Source organism: Idiotropiscis lumnitzeri, chromosome 13 (assembly GCF_059441095.1).
Source record: "Idiotropiscis lumnitzeri isolate Australia: NSW breed Sydney's pygmy pipehorse chromosome 13, RoL_Ilum_1.0, whole genome shotgun sequence".
In the NCBI taxonomy this organism is placed as follows: domain Eukaryota; kingdom Metazoa; phylum Chordata; class Actinopteri; order Syngnathiformes; family Syngnathidae; genus Idiotropiscis; species Idiotropiscis lumnitzeri.
Window position 1 is genome coordinate 15,822,072 of NC_142403.1, and position 14,964 is coordinate 15,837,035.

The following is a 14,964-nucleotide window of genomic DNA, read 5'->3' on the forward strand; positions in this document are numbered from 1 at the left end:
TAGAAGGAGTGGCCTAGTGAGTGACGTCAGGAGCCGGAGTCCAGTTGGCCGATTCGTCTCCGTGTGAGTTCCTGCGCGTCAGCCGTGGTCCACAGCAGGTCCAAAGAAGTGTTCGCTTTCCGTACCGTGTCTGGCTGTTTCTCCCGTTCATACAACGGCAGAAACCAAAGTATTGCGCTATAAATAAACCGAGCAGCTGGATGTGTTGAAAGAGCGAGTGAGGCCGAGCCGACGCTGAAAGTCTTGAGGGATGCAAAAAAGGGCGGAAAGGGCAAGCGATGATTTAGTCGGGCTACTTGAAGACGACTGTAGGTGAGCAGGGGGGAGTTCAAGGCTAAGCGATATGGGATGTCGCATTGGGGGGCGGGGGGTGGGGGTGCTGAGTTGTGGCCCACCTCAGCGGCAGGACAGCCTCATAAGTAACTCTCCGTGAAAGGGGGACACCAGGAACAAACAGGCGGATTTTATTTACGGAGCCAGAGAGCGGAGAAGTCGAGGCAGTTTTATGTGCGCTTGACCACTGAGGCCCCTCTCCAAGTTCTGCTGAGTTCTGTTGGGTTCGCTTTAGGATTAAAAACACATTTTTCATTGTTTTGTTTTGGGTTTTTTTTCACAACAGTTCCCGAGATTCTTGTGACATGTATGTGACAAGCTTTTATCAATATCGCGCAAGGATCACAAATGACATTATACTATCGTCTTCTTGTTCAAAAAGCAGTTTTCTGGTTCCTAATTTGTTTCCTTAACAAACCCGGCGAGAACCAAACCGTGACCAACCTTACACATTGTATCTAAATGTGAAATTGAGCGTACCGTTACACCCCTAATAAATCCACAAGCTAATAAAAAACGCAAACAGATACGGGCATATGGACAATGATGATATAGCTGTTCGAGAAAAGTTGCCAAACAGCGGACACAACTACATCCGCGCACACACGTACAATGCAGCAGGGGAATTTCATCATCCGATTGTGCAGTGAGAAAGCTGACAGGTCAAGCGGAGGCTCTGAGAAAGTGGATTATTTTCACGTTCTCTCAGTGGATGATGTTATCCTGTCGAGACGACGACGAGCCAAGTTGGGCCGTAGTGGATGTGAGAATGTTGGCGTACTTTGTGGAGTGAGCGGACTGGACTGATGGTGTGTTTTTTTTTTTTTTTCTGATGTATCTGTAGATTTCAAAACATCCAAGCGGGCTTGTGTGAAAATTATTTTTTTCAAATTCTTTTGCATGCTTTTGTAATACCCATAAAATTTTTGACATCATTTTTGCCCGATTTGTTTAAAATGTTTACTTTTTTTGCTTAATTTTTGTGGTGTAATGAATGAATTCTGAAGTGTCGTAGGTTCTCTTCATAACATCATCCAACTATCCTCTATAACAGGCGTGGGCAAACTACGGCCCGGGGGCCAAATGCAGGCCATTCAACGTTTTAATCCGGCCTGCCCAACCTGAAAAAAAATTCAATAAATAACCCTTGTTAATGTTTTATTTTCTAAACACTCTGGTTTTTCAAAGACATTTAATTGTTGTAATGCTTTTCTTCACTTTCATTTAAAATTAAATGTTTTTTTTTTTCTCCGATGAGGTGAGTTTACCAAAACACTCCTGCTCCGGCCCCTCTGTCAAATTTTAGAACCCATTGTGGCCCGCCAATCAAAATGTTTCCCCACCCCAAATTTATACAAAATGTATACGTGTACGTTCCCTAATCTATACAAAATGTATTTCATCGACACGGACGTTCCCGCACATTAATTGCCACACAAATGGACTAGTTAATCCTGTATCGTTTTTCTGGTCCTCGCCCAAAAGGAGATTTGTGTCGGACGTGAATGGATTTTTAAATGGAGAGTGTCACCCTGATGGTAGCATTTGTTTGCATCGTCGGTCGGCCACCTCATTGATCGCTGGTAAATGTTCAGACGGCCCGCAAATTGCGTCTTTGAGCAAAAAGGGGGCAAAGGAAAACCACTGTGAGTGTACATCAATGCGATGCAGTTCGTGTGTGTGCGCGTGTGACTGTGCGACCTCCAACACATCAACCAACCCACTTGTTACCAGACACTTTTGTACCTCACACATTACAGGAGCCGTGGGACCGACGAGGGCCTGCCCATTTTCTGTGCCAGATGCTAACATTCACACTAAATCTGAACGTGCGTGTGTGTGTGCGTGCGTACACATCAGTCCTGCAATGTGAGTCAGAAGGTTGCATGAAGGTGAACATGCACAGTGGGAGTCATAGACCTGTGTGTGTGTACATGTGTGACTATTTTTGCATGCCAACACATTTTTATCCCTTGCCTCGGCCTCCTTTGCTTCATTAACAAACAACAAAAGTTTGCGTACGTCTGCGCGTGCGTGTGTGTGTGTCACAGCTCCAACATGTGGTTCACATTTCCTCCGCAGCCACATGTGCAAACACACAGTCTGAGCAAGGGATTTGACTTTGACTCAGTAGGTGGCGCTAAGGGGCTATAAAAGGGTGTCTCTTGTGGAGACGTTTTACATTTTGTCTCATACAAATAAATGCCAATCAAAGTATTTAGTAAGTTAATTGAAGCGGACAGATATATGGCCTTTCATATTAATTTATGTTTAACATGCCTTTGTTTAACTGCTAGACTAACGTATAAAACCAAACAATTTAGGTATATCTGATATAGATTATTGTAATCCAAATTTATTTATCGCTTGCGTTTATTAAAACTCATTCACTGCCGTTGACGGCCCAAAAGTACCGTATTTTCCGGACTATAAGATGCTACTTTTTTTTCTAGATTTTGAACCGTGTGGCTAATACAACGGTGCAGCTTTTCTGTGTATTTTCCTTTCGCCACTAGGGGCGCTCTACAGTTCAGAAAATATGTGAAATAAATTTTTTTCTCTTGGGTCTGTTATGTTTTAATTAGCAATGTTCTTGCCGTGTTAAAACGCACGTTTTAATAATCTTTTTATGTACCTTTATGCACATTCACAGTAAAAATCGTTCCGCACATGCAGTCAACAACTAATTTTTTCAACATAGAAAACTGCGGCTTATTGCCTGGTGCGGCTTGTATATTATTTTTTTTTTTTTTTTTTTTTAAGTTGCCGCGGCTCATATGCCGGTGCGCCTTATATTCCGGAAAATACGGCACACTCGTTTTACCAGCGCAGGCAGAGAATGAGCTAAAAAAAAATACATGGGAGGAGGACCTTGAAAAAAAAATAATAATCGTATATTAAATCGCAGTTGCAATAATTAGGAAAAAACAGCAGATTCTTTTTCTAGGTCAATTCAGCCCAACTGGGCAGCACCATGTTCCCGTGGTTAGCACGGCAACCCTATGGTTGAGAAATTTCAAGTTGGAATGAGAGTAATCCTGCTCCCTCACACATTTTAAAAATAACGTTCTGTAAAGACTGCAACATGTCATTCAGTTTGAATGTGAATGGTTCTTTGTGTGTATGTGCCCTGCGCACGGCTGTCGACCAGTCCAGGGTGTAGCGCGCCTCTCGCCAAAGTCAGCTGGGAGATGATCCAGCACAGCTGCTACCCCAATGTGTACACGCGCTCGAGAAAAAGAAAGGATGTCTGGACAAAGTCCTACCCATGCTCATCTTAATGGGCAGATTCTCCTTGCTGGCCGCTTCCACGAGCTGCCGTCGGACCTCCATCACGCCTTCCTTGTGCTTGCTGGTGAGCATTGTCTCCCACAGCGAGCGGGCCGCAGGCGACCTTGGCAGCAGAAAAAAAACAAAAAAAAACAAAAACAATGACGTGTGGGTTTTTGTTTCAGTTTCACACAGTAAATCTTGACAGTACAGCGTGACGACTGTTTCGGGTTCTAAAAATGTACGCGACAGCGTGAGATTTCTGTTTGTTCTTGTATGAACTGCTACCTGGCAGCAAACAAAACAATAAGATTTAGGTTTTGGTTTCAGTTTCAAACTGTAAATCCTGACAGGAGAGGGTGACGTCTGTTTTAAAAATCATCAGATAGACGATTTAGTATTTGCATTTCATTTTCATTATTTTATTACACATTAAGCATTGGACGATCATGATGAGTGGTGTTCCACAAGGCTTGGTTCTATGCCCCATGCTATTCATCAGTTCCATACAACTGGTCGATAAATCACTGAATGGCTTCTAGGTCATGGATACATTGAAGAAATGGTGGGAGTAAAAACCCAAAAGACGTCCAACGTCAGCAGACTCGGATGAATTCATGGAGCGTGGCGTTCAAAGCAAACATGGTGCATGAGCATTTAGCTGCTATGTTTGCCTTGATATGTTGTGTACGAAATGTGTTATAAAAATGGAGAAGAAAACTCTTTTACATATAGCACAGATGTGTCGTTAACAGCGCGCCTGCCTGCATGTACAAAAAGGACGATACTGGATCTTGTCAGTCTGATAGTCGGAGCACATCGACTCCCCTACGGGACCCCGCACAGGAAAAAGTCAGAATTAACACTGAGTCAACATTTGGAATGTTCTTCCCATCCATGCTAAAACTGTCGTAGTGTGTCAGAGCCCGCGGAGAGCAAAGCTCTTCCTGATAGCATCTCTCCCTGGTCTCCTTATCTCCTCGCTTACGGAACACTCTGATCCGCCTCGCTAATGGGACCTTTGCACAAGGCATGTGTGTGCGACACGATCAACATCTGCCAGAATGAACAGTTAGGGAAAATAATCCAATGTGACTTAATACAATACCTGTACCATATTTATCGTGAGCTTTTTATGATATCAAAAGTAACAGAAATAATAAATATTTCTATGAAAGTGGAAATCTACTAATTGAGTGTCAGCTTCACAATTGTTGAAAGTCAATAACTAGGAGCCAATAGAATTACAGTAGCATTGATGCTAATTGCCGTTAGCCTGCCTATGACTTTTCACATAATATCTTAGCATTAAGATGAGCTTTGGTTAGAAAGAATAAGGTTTGGTTGTACAGTTTGGTCTTAATATATACAAAGATTAAATATCTGTATTTATGTTTTGCAGTCAATTTCAACGGGGAGTGACGAGCAGCTTGAAGCAAGCACGCTTGGCTTCTTGTTTGGAGTGAGTGAGAGAGTGAGAACAGGTGCTAAGTATGCTTTAGGATGTTTATGTGCGTTTTAATATAAAAAAAATAATTAAATATATATATATATATATATATATATATATAGATATATATATATATAGATAGATATATATATATTATTTGTATTTTTTTTTCATGGCCAGTCCATATCATAAATTTTCACCTATCGCGGATGGGCCGAGAATGTAATCCCGCGTCATATGCGAAACTGAAGTAAAAAAAAAAATAAATAAATACACCTGCCAGTCACATGCCGAAGGAATCGGAAATCCAAGGAAATCAAAAGGCACTCGATATCATTCAACATAATTTAAGCACCAATGACATATTTATTACTTTTCTCCTCTTTGATTTCCTGCAGCACTGACAGTTTGCTGTTTTGGGAATAAACAAAAAAAATGGTTTCCCATCTTTTTGCGTCTCTCTTCTGAAATATTCCGAGACGGGGAGGCAGGCAGTGAGAGAAGCGGACAAAGAGCAAAAGGTAGATGGAGGGAGGGGGCGCTTGTTGACAAATGTGCAGCCTTTTTTTTTTTCTTCGTCATCGTCGTCTTTTGTGCTTTCTAACTGCTGCCATGTGTTTAATATCAGATGTAATCGGTTCCAGACCTCGGGGCTGGACAAGGAGGAGAAGGGGGTATCGCGCTGGGACCGCCGCCATCTTCACAGTCGAGTAAAACAAAAAAGGAAAAAAAAAAAAAAAACACAAAAAACAAACACGAAACAATTCGGTTTAGTAGTTGCGAAAAAAGATTCACGAATATAAATCAGCTATTTCCCAACGATCGGCACGCTTGCCTAAGTTGTGGGGAATTCCAGACGTTAGTCCAGACCGATGACATGGTTTCATTTCAGGAGAACATTTTTTTTTTTTCTTTTGGCAAAAGGCGGGCGCAAATTGTGAAGTAACATCCCGCATGTTTGACGTGTTTGAAATGCTACGCCTCGACCCGAGCGTGTCCGAGAAGGCGTACGTGTGCGTCTTCTTCTCTAGCGCGTTTGCAAAACATCTGAGTGTGTGTGTGTGTTCCCTGAGGACCAAAGAAGGGGATGAAATATGGTTCTCATTTGGCTCCGTGCCCACCTTCCACCACACACACCCCCCCACACACACACCCGCACACGCACACCCCCATCACCCCTTGACGCATTCCCTGCTGGGCCATTTGGTCAAAAGGAGGCGGGGCTTCAAGCAAAAGTTCATAATGGTCCCAAACTAGGTGAGCAACACTCCACTTGGGAGCACTGAGGGTTTTTGGGGGTGGGGTGGGGGTGACAATACTGCTATAAACCGCCTGAAGGGTGCACTCTTGCACTCCCACTCTTCCTCTCAGAGCTGATTGTTATGTGTGCGTGTGTGTGCGTGTGTGTGTGAGTGCTATAAAGGTGGCTGAACATCACATCGTGTCAAACAGGCGGAGGAGTGAGTAGGCATATTTAAGTGATGAAATAACAGATGACTGTCTGCATCCATTAATGAGTGAAGGGGGTTAGGGAGAAAAGGAGGGTGGAGGGTCGAGAGAGAGGGGGGGCAGGGGGGGTTGTTCCTGGAAGTGAGTGAGAAGGCAAAGAAGAATGTTTCTGTTTCCTGCGTGTGTGCGTGAATTGATATAAAAAATGTACATGTGCATTTTCTAGTGTCCGCTCTCAGATTTGGTTGGATTTTGAAACAATTTCACTCAACTGGCTCAGTAAAAACCTAACATGATACGAGCAGATTGAGCTGCACTTGTCCGATACAATTTGCACAGTTGATCTTATTATTATTTAAGGATTTGGTTTGCCCTTTGGGTCATTGGTATGGGCAAGGTGTTTGGGTTAATTGAGAATGAATTGAAAAGGCTGACTTCCATGTTTCCATTTCCAAAGAGCAATGCTTACTGGTTTGGAATTGGGAAGTAGGAAGTAAGTAATTGGAAGTTTCTTCTAAGTCCCTATATGGAAGTTGGAATTTCCAAATTTCACTTCCAAATGTTTTCTGCTTTTCGGAAGTTGTCAGGAACCCGATTTTGGGTGCATTATTGCAGATAATATTTTGGATCTCAAGGGGGTGTGATTGAGCAAGATTGGAGGCTCAAGCTTCACCGACAGATTTTTGTCAAATTTGGAATTTTCTTCAACTTGGAATTAAGATTTGGATCAATTCCATACCAGTCCCGTCTCAGTCCAGGAATGTTGATTCAGTTTGGGGATCCCGGTGTTAGAGGAAGACTCAGTGCCGCGCTCAAGCACAGTGGACATCTAAAGTCTATTGCCAGAATAGTTCTTCGGGTTCGGATTATGGTTTAGTGCGAGAGTCCTTGCTGTGCTCGAGAACATCTGACACCTTAAGTCAGCATTGTTTGACTAATACTTGATTGAGCAGTATCTCAATTTAAGGGCTCAGGTAAGGGGTGGTGTTAGAGCACAGTTCATATCGAAAGTCTGTCATTCGTCAGTCAGACAGTCCAATATTTTTATTTTTCTTGCGCATTCTTGTATTTGCACGAAAAGTTTATGTCATGATTCACGAGTGAGTCACACAGCATAAATACCATCCCTAAATGGGATTCAATTTTCTCGTAGGGCTCCATTAGCTTTTATTTTCCCGCTCACCTCTAACAGAATAATGTTGTCCGTTTGGCTGAGCTAACTGCCACAGCTGGAACACACAATTAAGTTTCCGCCGTTTTCTTTGTAACGGCCAACAGAACACAACAAAAACAAGGTCCAATAAAAGCCACCGCAACTGGAGTGAGAACGTGCGTTTTTTTGTGAGTCCCGTCCCAAAAAAACACAGCTTTTACGTTGCCTTTCATTTCAGGCAGTTGTTGACCGGTGTGTTGTTGACAGCTGGGAAGGTTCAGACCACGGCGCTTAAATCTTTCACTTTTTAGGGGGGGGTGTTTGGAGTGTGTCAGCACCTACGCACGCCACACCTCATGACCCAAGCGCACGTTCTGTTAACTTTAACGCAACTCACTGTGCTTCAATGTACGGAGAAGCTCCAGATGATGTGCTCTGAAATTTGCGCAACAGATGTGTCACGGGAGAAGACGAGAGGCAGAATGCTTATTGCCGCTTCCACCATTTTGTTTTGACACGCTACTTTTGCGTACTGACAAGAAGTCATGTAAATTTATGGGGGAAAAGACGTTATTAAAAGTACCGATTTATGGTTTTAGTAATCGCGATCGGGCTATGAAAAAGAAAATCGGTCCAAATCGATATATCGATTTCTTAAACCCAGCCCTAGTCAGGACTGAACATGTGGCATTTATCTAGACAAAAAAATCATTTTTAGCTGTTGTCCACATACAAAGAACGATTTTTACTGATTTATAACTTTTTTCCGATTCAAATCAGTTTTTGGTGCCCCACTAGTAAAAATTTGCATTGAAAAATCAGCGATAAAGTGAACCACGATATAGTTGCGGGGATTTAATGTAAAGGGAAATAAATGTTAGAATTGCTGTTGATACAAAGTGAATAGTAGAACGCTTTATTGTAAGCGCCACGGAGGAAGTTTGCGGGGTTCTTTTTTAGCATTTCAAATGAAAGGCAACAGCGTGGGCTCTTTGAAGCAGTTGGGCACGAGGATCTGAAGCGTTATCTGTGCGGATGTTTGATCCTTGTGTTTCTGAATAAATGCTCAGCGTCCTTTTGTGGAAACACAGTAAAAGAGCATCAAACGGACACAAAAAAAAAAAAAGGTTATGCTATCTCAGGCTTGACGGGAACAAGCTGTACAGGTGAAAGTCGTCCACTGGCTTCACACATGGTGGCCGTTCTCAGCATGGGACATTAGACATGCAGCTTTTTTATATTTCATATCGGTCTCATCTGAAGTCGAAGCTATCGTAGTTGATTAAATTCTTGTGATAAAATCTTAAAAGTAAAAAAAAAGAAAGGAAAAAGCTGGGATGGTTCTTTGTCGATACAATAAATGGAAGAATTTCTCATTAAATAAAATACAATTTCAGTTGAATGAATCTTCAATTTATGATGGCGACAACCAGCAATGGAATGTCAAATCAAATGAAGCTTGCTGTAGATCACCACTCACACCGTGATGCTCACATACAGACTAACCCAACAACATGGCTCCAGCTCCACAAGTCACTCAGTAAGCCACGCCCCTCAAAGGCACACAGCCAACACGCGGATACTGTATGCAGGTCTGTCGCGATCAACTTGTCGCTGGATGAATAAATAATCCTCTGTTGGCCTAACATAATCAAGAAATCATGATCATATTCTTCACATTGATCATAGAGTTGAATTTTTAAGGTTAGAGTTTGTATCCAATCAGAATTCAGCTCACTCGCGTTGCCAGGCAGATTTCATGATACCAGTAGCACGCACTATTCGCCCGAGGGCTTCAGACACAATCGTGCAGGCATCTGTTCTGTCAAAGTCAATGAGCTTTCAGATTTGATAGACAGTTGCGATAGCCAATCAGAACACGAGTTGATGACCGTAAGGCCTTCTCGCAGGCCTCACGATGAAGGTGATGAATGCGTTTTGTGATTGGATACGTGAGCACGGCCCGCCACGGCATTTCAACATCCAATCACAGAATGTGTCAATGTCCAATTATGTTGCGTTGGTAAAGATCAATAAATACCAGAACCTTTGTTAAGGCTCTGGCGGGCCTTTTATTTTTTATTTTGTCAGGATCTCTGTGCGAAAGACACTCAAATTTGAGTCAGTCCCGTTCACGCCAGCCTCTAAATATAGCCTCCATAGCTTAGAATGAGTTTTCCTTCACCTCTGCGAGCTTGTCTGTCATTAACACGTCTATCTCAGCTTTACATGCCACCAATACTGCAATTTCAGTTTTTTTCTCCGAGCTTGTGTTCCCCAGCGCCGGACCGAAATAGGTATTTTTCATTCTGCGCACCATGCCAGGCACATTTGAGGGAGATGGAAGCCCTGCCGTGTGTTTTCTCATGGCTAGGGTGCGGTCGGATATTCGGAACCAGATCTCCACCTTGGCCACCCATGCACACACACACACACACTCTCCCAACAGGATCAAGGTCCGAGGAGGAGCCGGGTTGGGGGGGCGGACCCGGTGCCCTCTTCCAACGGGATTCAGACGCACCACACAGGGCGAGGAAAGGACTCTCGGAGCCAAGCACAGCACAGACGTGGCGGCGAAGGTAGCCGACCACAAACCTTCACGCCACATGGCACACGTTTATTAAACCCTGCACTCTGAGTTTATTTAACAGCTCAGGGAACGTGAGAGAAGGTGTGCACAAACTCGGCGGCGTGGACAAGAAAACCGCAAGGTCAAGGGCGGGCGGGGTTGCAGGATCCTAACAACACCCCGGGCAGGTTACAGACAAAAAATAAATAAATAAAAAAATCTGAATAATTGCAAAGTAAGTGTGGGGTCTACCCACCACCCAGCGAGTATGTAGGGATGCCGGAAACGTTAATCTACGCAAATAACCTGGACTCCCCCCAAGGAAATATCATGCTACGCTAACCCAACATTTAAAGAATCGAGCCGTTTGACGCAATAACAACAGCAGAAAATCTCTCATCAAAACACAGCCAGGTTTAAAAATAACCGCACAAATCATACCGTACGTGTGTCAACATACAGGAGGAGGAAACGCTTGACGGAGACGCTAAACGACGCAAAGACAATGACTGCGTTTAATGAGGTGCAGCAGAGCGGGACTTTGGATGAATGGAAAGCTAAAAAGCTGAACAACAGAGAGAAGTGAATTCGTGGAGAAAAAATTAAAAAGAAAATAAAATAAAACATCAATCCTTGGTCTTTGTTCAATAGAAGTCCAGCATCAACAGACTGTCTTATTAATTTCGGCTAAACGTGAAACATCACGCTAACATTTTCTCTGCAAAAGGAATGAAGTTGTTTTATGTTAACGTGCACGCTGGTGTAAACACAAGCTGCTTCCTTTTCAAGGATTTGCACGAGAACATTAAAGAGCGTTGTCTCAAACGCGGCACTTGAACAAAGTGGCAAATCTGCGTTTTGTTGCAATGTTTTCACGCCGGAACATCTGTGACGAGGCTCCATTGGGACATCTGTTGTGCAAAATGCGAGGCCGTAACGCTCCGGCTGATGGCTCATTATGGCTGCGCGCTGCAAAAAATGCCTCATCATCTTCCTTTCAGTAGGTTTTAACCAATTGAAATCATCGATATGTCCTCAGCGATTCATTTGGAGAGGAAATAGGCTGTTTAGGAGGTGATATATGAACCTAAAACCTAAGAATGAATATACTTTTTGGCAGCTATATCCGTCAATGGCAGTGAATGAGTTAATCATGCAGGGGTGGGCAAACTTTTTGATTGGCGGGCCACAATTGGTTCTAAAATTCGACAGAGGTGCCAGATCAGGAGCAGATGGATGGAGTGTTTTGGTCACCTCACCTCATCGGAGGAAAAAAAAACATATATTTTAAATGAAAATGAACAAAAGCATGACAAGAAAATATCTGTCTTTGACACACCAAAGTATTTAGAAAATAAAACATTAAAAGATTTATTCATTTAATTTTTTTCAAGTTCAGTGGGCCCGATTAAAACATTTAACGGGCCGCATGTGGCCTCCGCGCCGTAGTTTGCCCACGCCTGAGTTAATGTAATGTTATTCTATTAACCTCAATGACGGCTGGTGGCGAAATCTCAAGTTTTACATATGCCGTACATGTACTTGGTGTGTTTGTGTGCACGTCGCCAAGCATTCCCGTGTTCTCTTCCAGGGACTAATAAAGCAATAAAAGCCACAAGACGTCCGCTCGGTCCCCGCCTCCCTGTGACCACATGAATGGGCCGAGGTGGGAATGGAACAAATGATGAGGGACTGATCTCGGCCATGTACAACACGTGTTGGCCGCACAGCTTGACGCAACCGCTGGCACCTTGCTTGTGGCGCTCATGTGCCAGGCAAGCCTAGTCGGTGCGTGTGTGAGTGTTCTATCGTCTCAAAAAATTGGGGTGGGAGTGGAGGGTGGGGGTGGTTATCCTTGCAAAATATTTTATTTGCGCATGTTGAGTGAGTCTAGTGCAGTGTGTGGGAGGGGCAAACATATTTAAAAATATCTATATAACAATTCTGTGAATTAAAAAAAAAAAGAACTAAAAAATCGGTAACAAATATTAGCCACTCACTGATTTTGTGCCAGGCAGCCCGGTGCCACGCAGCTCTCTGAACCAGGACAGATCAGCACGCCGGTCAGTTCTCGCATGTCGACCTGCACGTCTGTCACGTGACCCGGCAGAGGTTTCAGCATTGTCAAGATCTTCTCTGCCAGGATGTCACCATGGTGACCGACCGCTCCTGATTTTTAAATAATACAAAAAAAATACAGTCGTCATAAAAAGTGTCTCATTTGAAATGTCATGTTTTTGTGATATTAAAAAGATGACACCACGTAATATCGGTGATATAATATTTGGAACAGTTAATAATTGCCTCCAACTTTTGGGGCTTTTTTTCCCTCAGCAGAAACTGGGGCCTTAGAAAAGCTGGAGGGAATTATGAACAATATGAGTCAGTGTCATGACAAAACATTCAGGCTTTCTGCTAGAAAGCAAAAATAAAAGTCAAGAAAAGCCTACAAGAACGTCTGAACTTTATTTGGTGTTAATCAGAGCCACTTTGAATTGTCCCAAGTGTGTTCTGAATCCCATTTAAGATGAATTTCAATGCTATTGGTTCATTCTAATGATCTGGAAAACAAACATGAGGTACCCGTGAGGTCCATGGTGCGGTCGACAAAGATGATGGAGACCTTGTTAGGGGCCGTCTTCCTGCGGTTCTTGGCCTGGGGGTGAGCGGCCAGTTCCCCCGCGATGAGGCGACTCATGGGGCCCACGGCAAAGCTCTCTTCCCTGCTGCCGGTGGCCTCAAAAAGGGCGTTCAAGACCCCCGCCAGCGCCTTGATCTCCAACTGCAGCTCGGCAGGAAGCGCGTGCATGTCCACATCCAGCAGGCTGGCGAAGCGCTTCTTTTCCGGCCGCTTGGCATTAAGGGCGCGCAGGTCGGGTGGCAGCAGCGGGAAGAGGCGGGCAAAGGCGGGCGTCAGGAGGAGCTGCGGGGACACGGGAGCGAAGGCTAGCGGCACATGCAGGACCTCGGCCATGTAGTTCATGTCGCCCATCCACTCGCACAGCTTGTCCTCCAGCTGCTCAAAAACGGGCATGGCGCCGTCCGCGTCCGCCACCGGCGTCACGTTGTTCGCGAGCAGGTGCAGCGGGTGGGACACAGCCGTGACCACTACGCAGTAGTGCAGGTGGCTGAGTGAGATGATGTCCTTCAGGGTGTCTACGGTGCGCCCCTTCAACAAGGTGCTCACCTGGGGATGGAAAAACGTAGGGAAATTTCCAGGACTGTCCATGGGTCAATTTGTCCCAATGCATTGTAATACAAAATAAACGCAGTGCTCAAGAACCATCAAGTACCTCAATTCAATTAACTTTGCGCACTCGATGTACAATTGGATCACAGAAAGTAAAAATGGGCGGAGTTTAATGTTCTTTTTAGTCCCCTATCCATGCAAATATAAAATCTTTTAATTTTTGTGCACATACTCTTATTACTAGGTGTGTGCGTCTGCGTTCTCAATTAACCAATCACATTTAAGATCGTTAAACGGGAATGAGCCGGCACCTGTTAAAAAAATTAAGTTCAGCTGTTCTAAAAGCTTTTCCTGAAACTGACCTTTATTTGGATTGGATGTCAAGAGAAATTTGGAGACTTTCTTTCGGAACAGATAACAAATGTTAATTTACTGGCAATTTCAAGGTGGTTAATAAACACAGACCCACTTCTGAGGCTAACTTGAAGTTGTGCTCATTTTCCACTTGACTCTTCACAATTCCAGAGCGCATGCCTCACAATTCCTTTGGTAAATTAACCCCGCCAAGCATTTGTTATTCTTATCATTGCTCACCACAAATACCGCCTTGGGTTCGTCCTTGTTACACGACTCGAAGCTGGAGAACTGCTTCACGTTTCGGGCTCCGGCGTCGAACAACGCGGTCGCACCTCCAACGCTCCAGTGGAGGGCTTCCGCGCAGGGGTCGTCCATGAAGACCACCGCACGGTTCACCTTGGACAGAACTTGGTCCCATATTTGCACCGGGAAGTGCCACACCGACTCAGGAGTAAGCATTTCGGCCACACAAAACAGTCGGCGACTAAAGCAGTGACAGCTCAGCCCGGAAGAAAACAAACACGTTGATGACGCGGCGATGTAGCGTCGCGTACATTATACGTCACAACCACTGAGCAGTGTTGCCATGGCGAGGCAGTATTACGCAACAGTGCGACAGATAGATAGATAGATAGATGATTTTATAATAAATCATACATTTCTCCGTGTGCTTACTAATCCTCTTCCATAATATAGTGTTATTATAATTATATTAATTGGGATTCTTATTTATGTATTTCCCTAAAGTTTTTTTTATTCCACTATCTTAGGATCTTTATTGATTTTATTTAACCTGCCGTAATGATTTAATCCCTGATTATACAGAATATATGGATATAATCATTTTCAAATTATTTATGTATTATGTATTTTAATCCATAATGAATTTATTTTAAAAACATGTGTTTTATTTATTGTATTAAAACTGCCCTCCGATTGGCTAGCAACCAGTTCTGGGTGCACCCCGCCTATTGCCGGAAGACAGCTGGGATAGGTTCCACCACCCTGTGGCCCTCGTGAGGAAAAGCAGAAGAGCTAAGGGATGGATGTATTTTTACCTGAAATAATGCATTTTCTTTTGAATAATATATCTCGAAAAGTTGTTTTGCCCTTCATGTTCAATGTCGCAAAAAAGGGAAGCCAAATATAACAACAAACACAATGTTAAATAATGTAATATAAATTGTGCAGGT

The 14,964-nt window shown here is 43.7% G+C and overlaps 1 protein-coding gene across 2 annotated transcripts in view; it reads right to left on the reverse strand.

The window, feature by feature from the left end:
• scfd2 (sec1 family domain containing 2) overlaps positions 1-14,381 on the reverse strand; it is a 78,785-nt gene extending 64,404 nt beyond the window's left edge. For both annotated transcript variants that reach the window (XR_015846333.1, XM_088313416.1), the window contains exons 1-4: positions 14,009-14,381; positions 12,808-13,411; positions 12,225-12,393; positions 3,600-3,727 (exon numbers count right to left, since the gene is read on the reverse strand). Coding sequence is in view for 1 of the 2 variants with exons in the window: in XM_088313416.1 (XP_088169542.1) it covers positions 3,600-3,727; positions 12,225-12,393; positions 12,808-13,411; positions 14,009-14,230 (1,123 nt within the window). In the remaining variant the exon portion in view is untranslated. The remainder of the gene's footprint in view (positions 1-3,599; positions 3,728-12,224; positions 12,394-12,807; positions 13,412-14,008) is intronic.
• Positions 14,382-14,964: the final 583 nt, after the last annotated feature.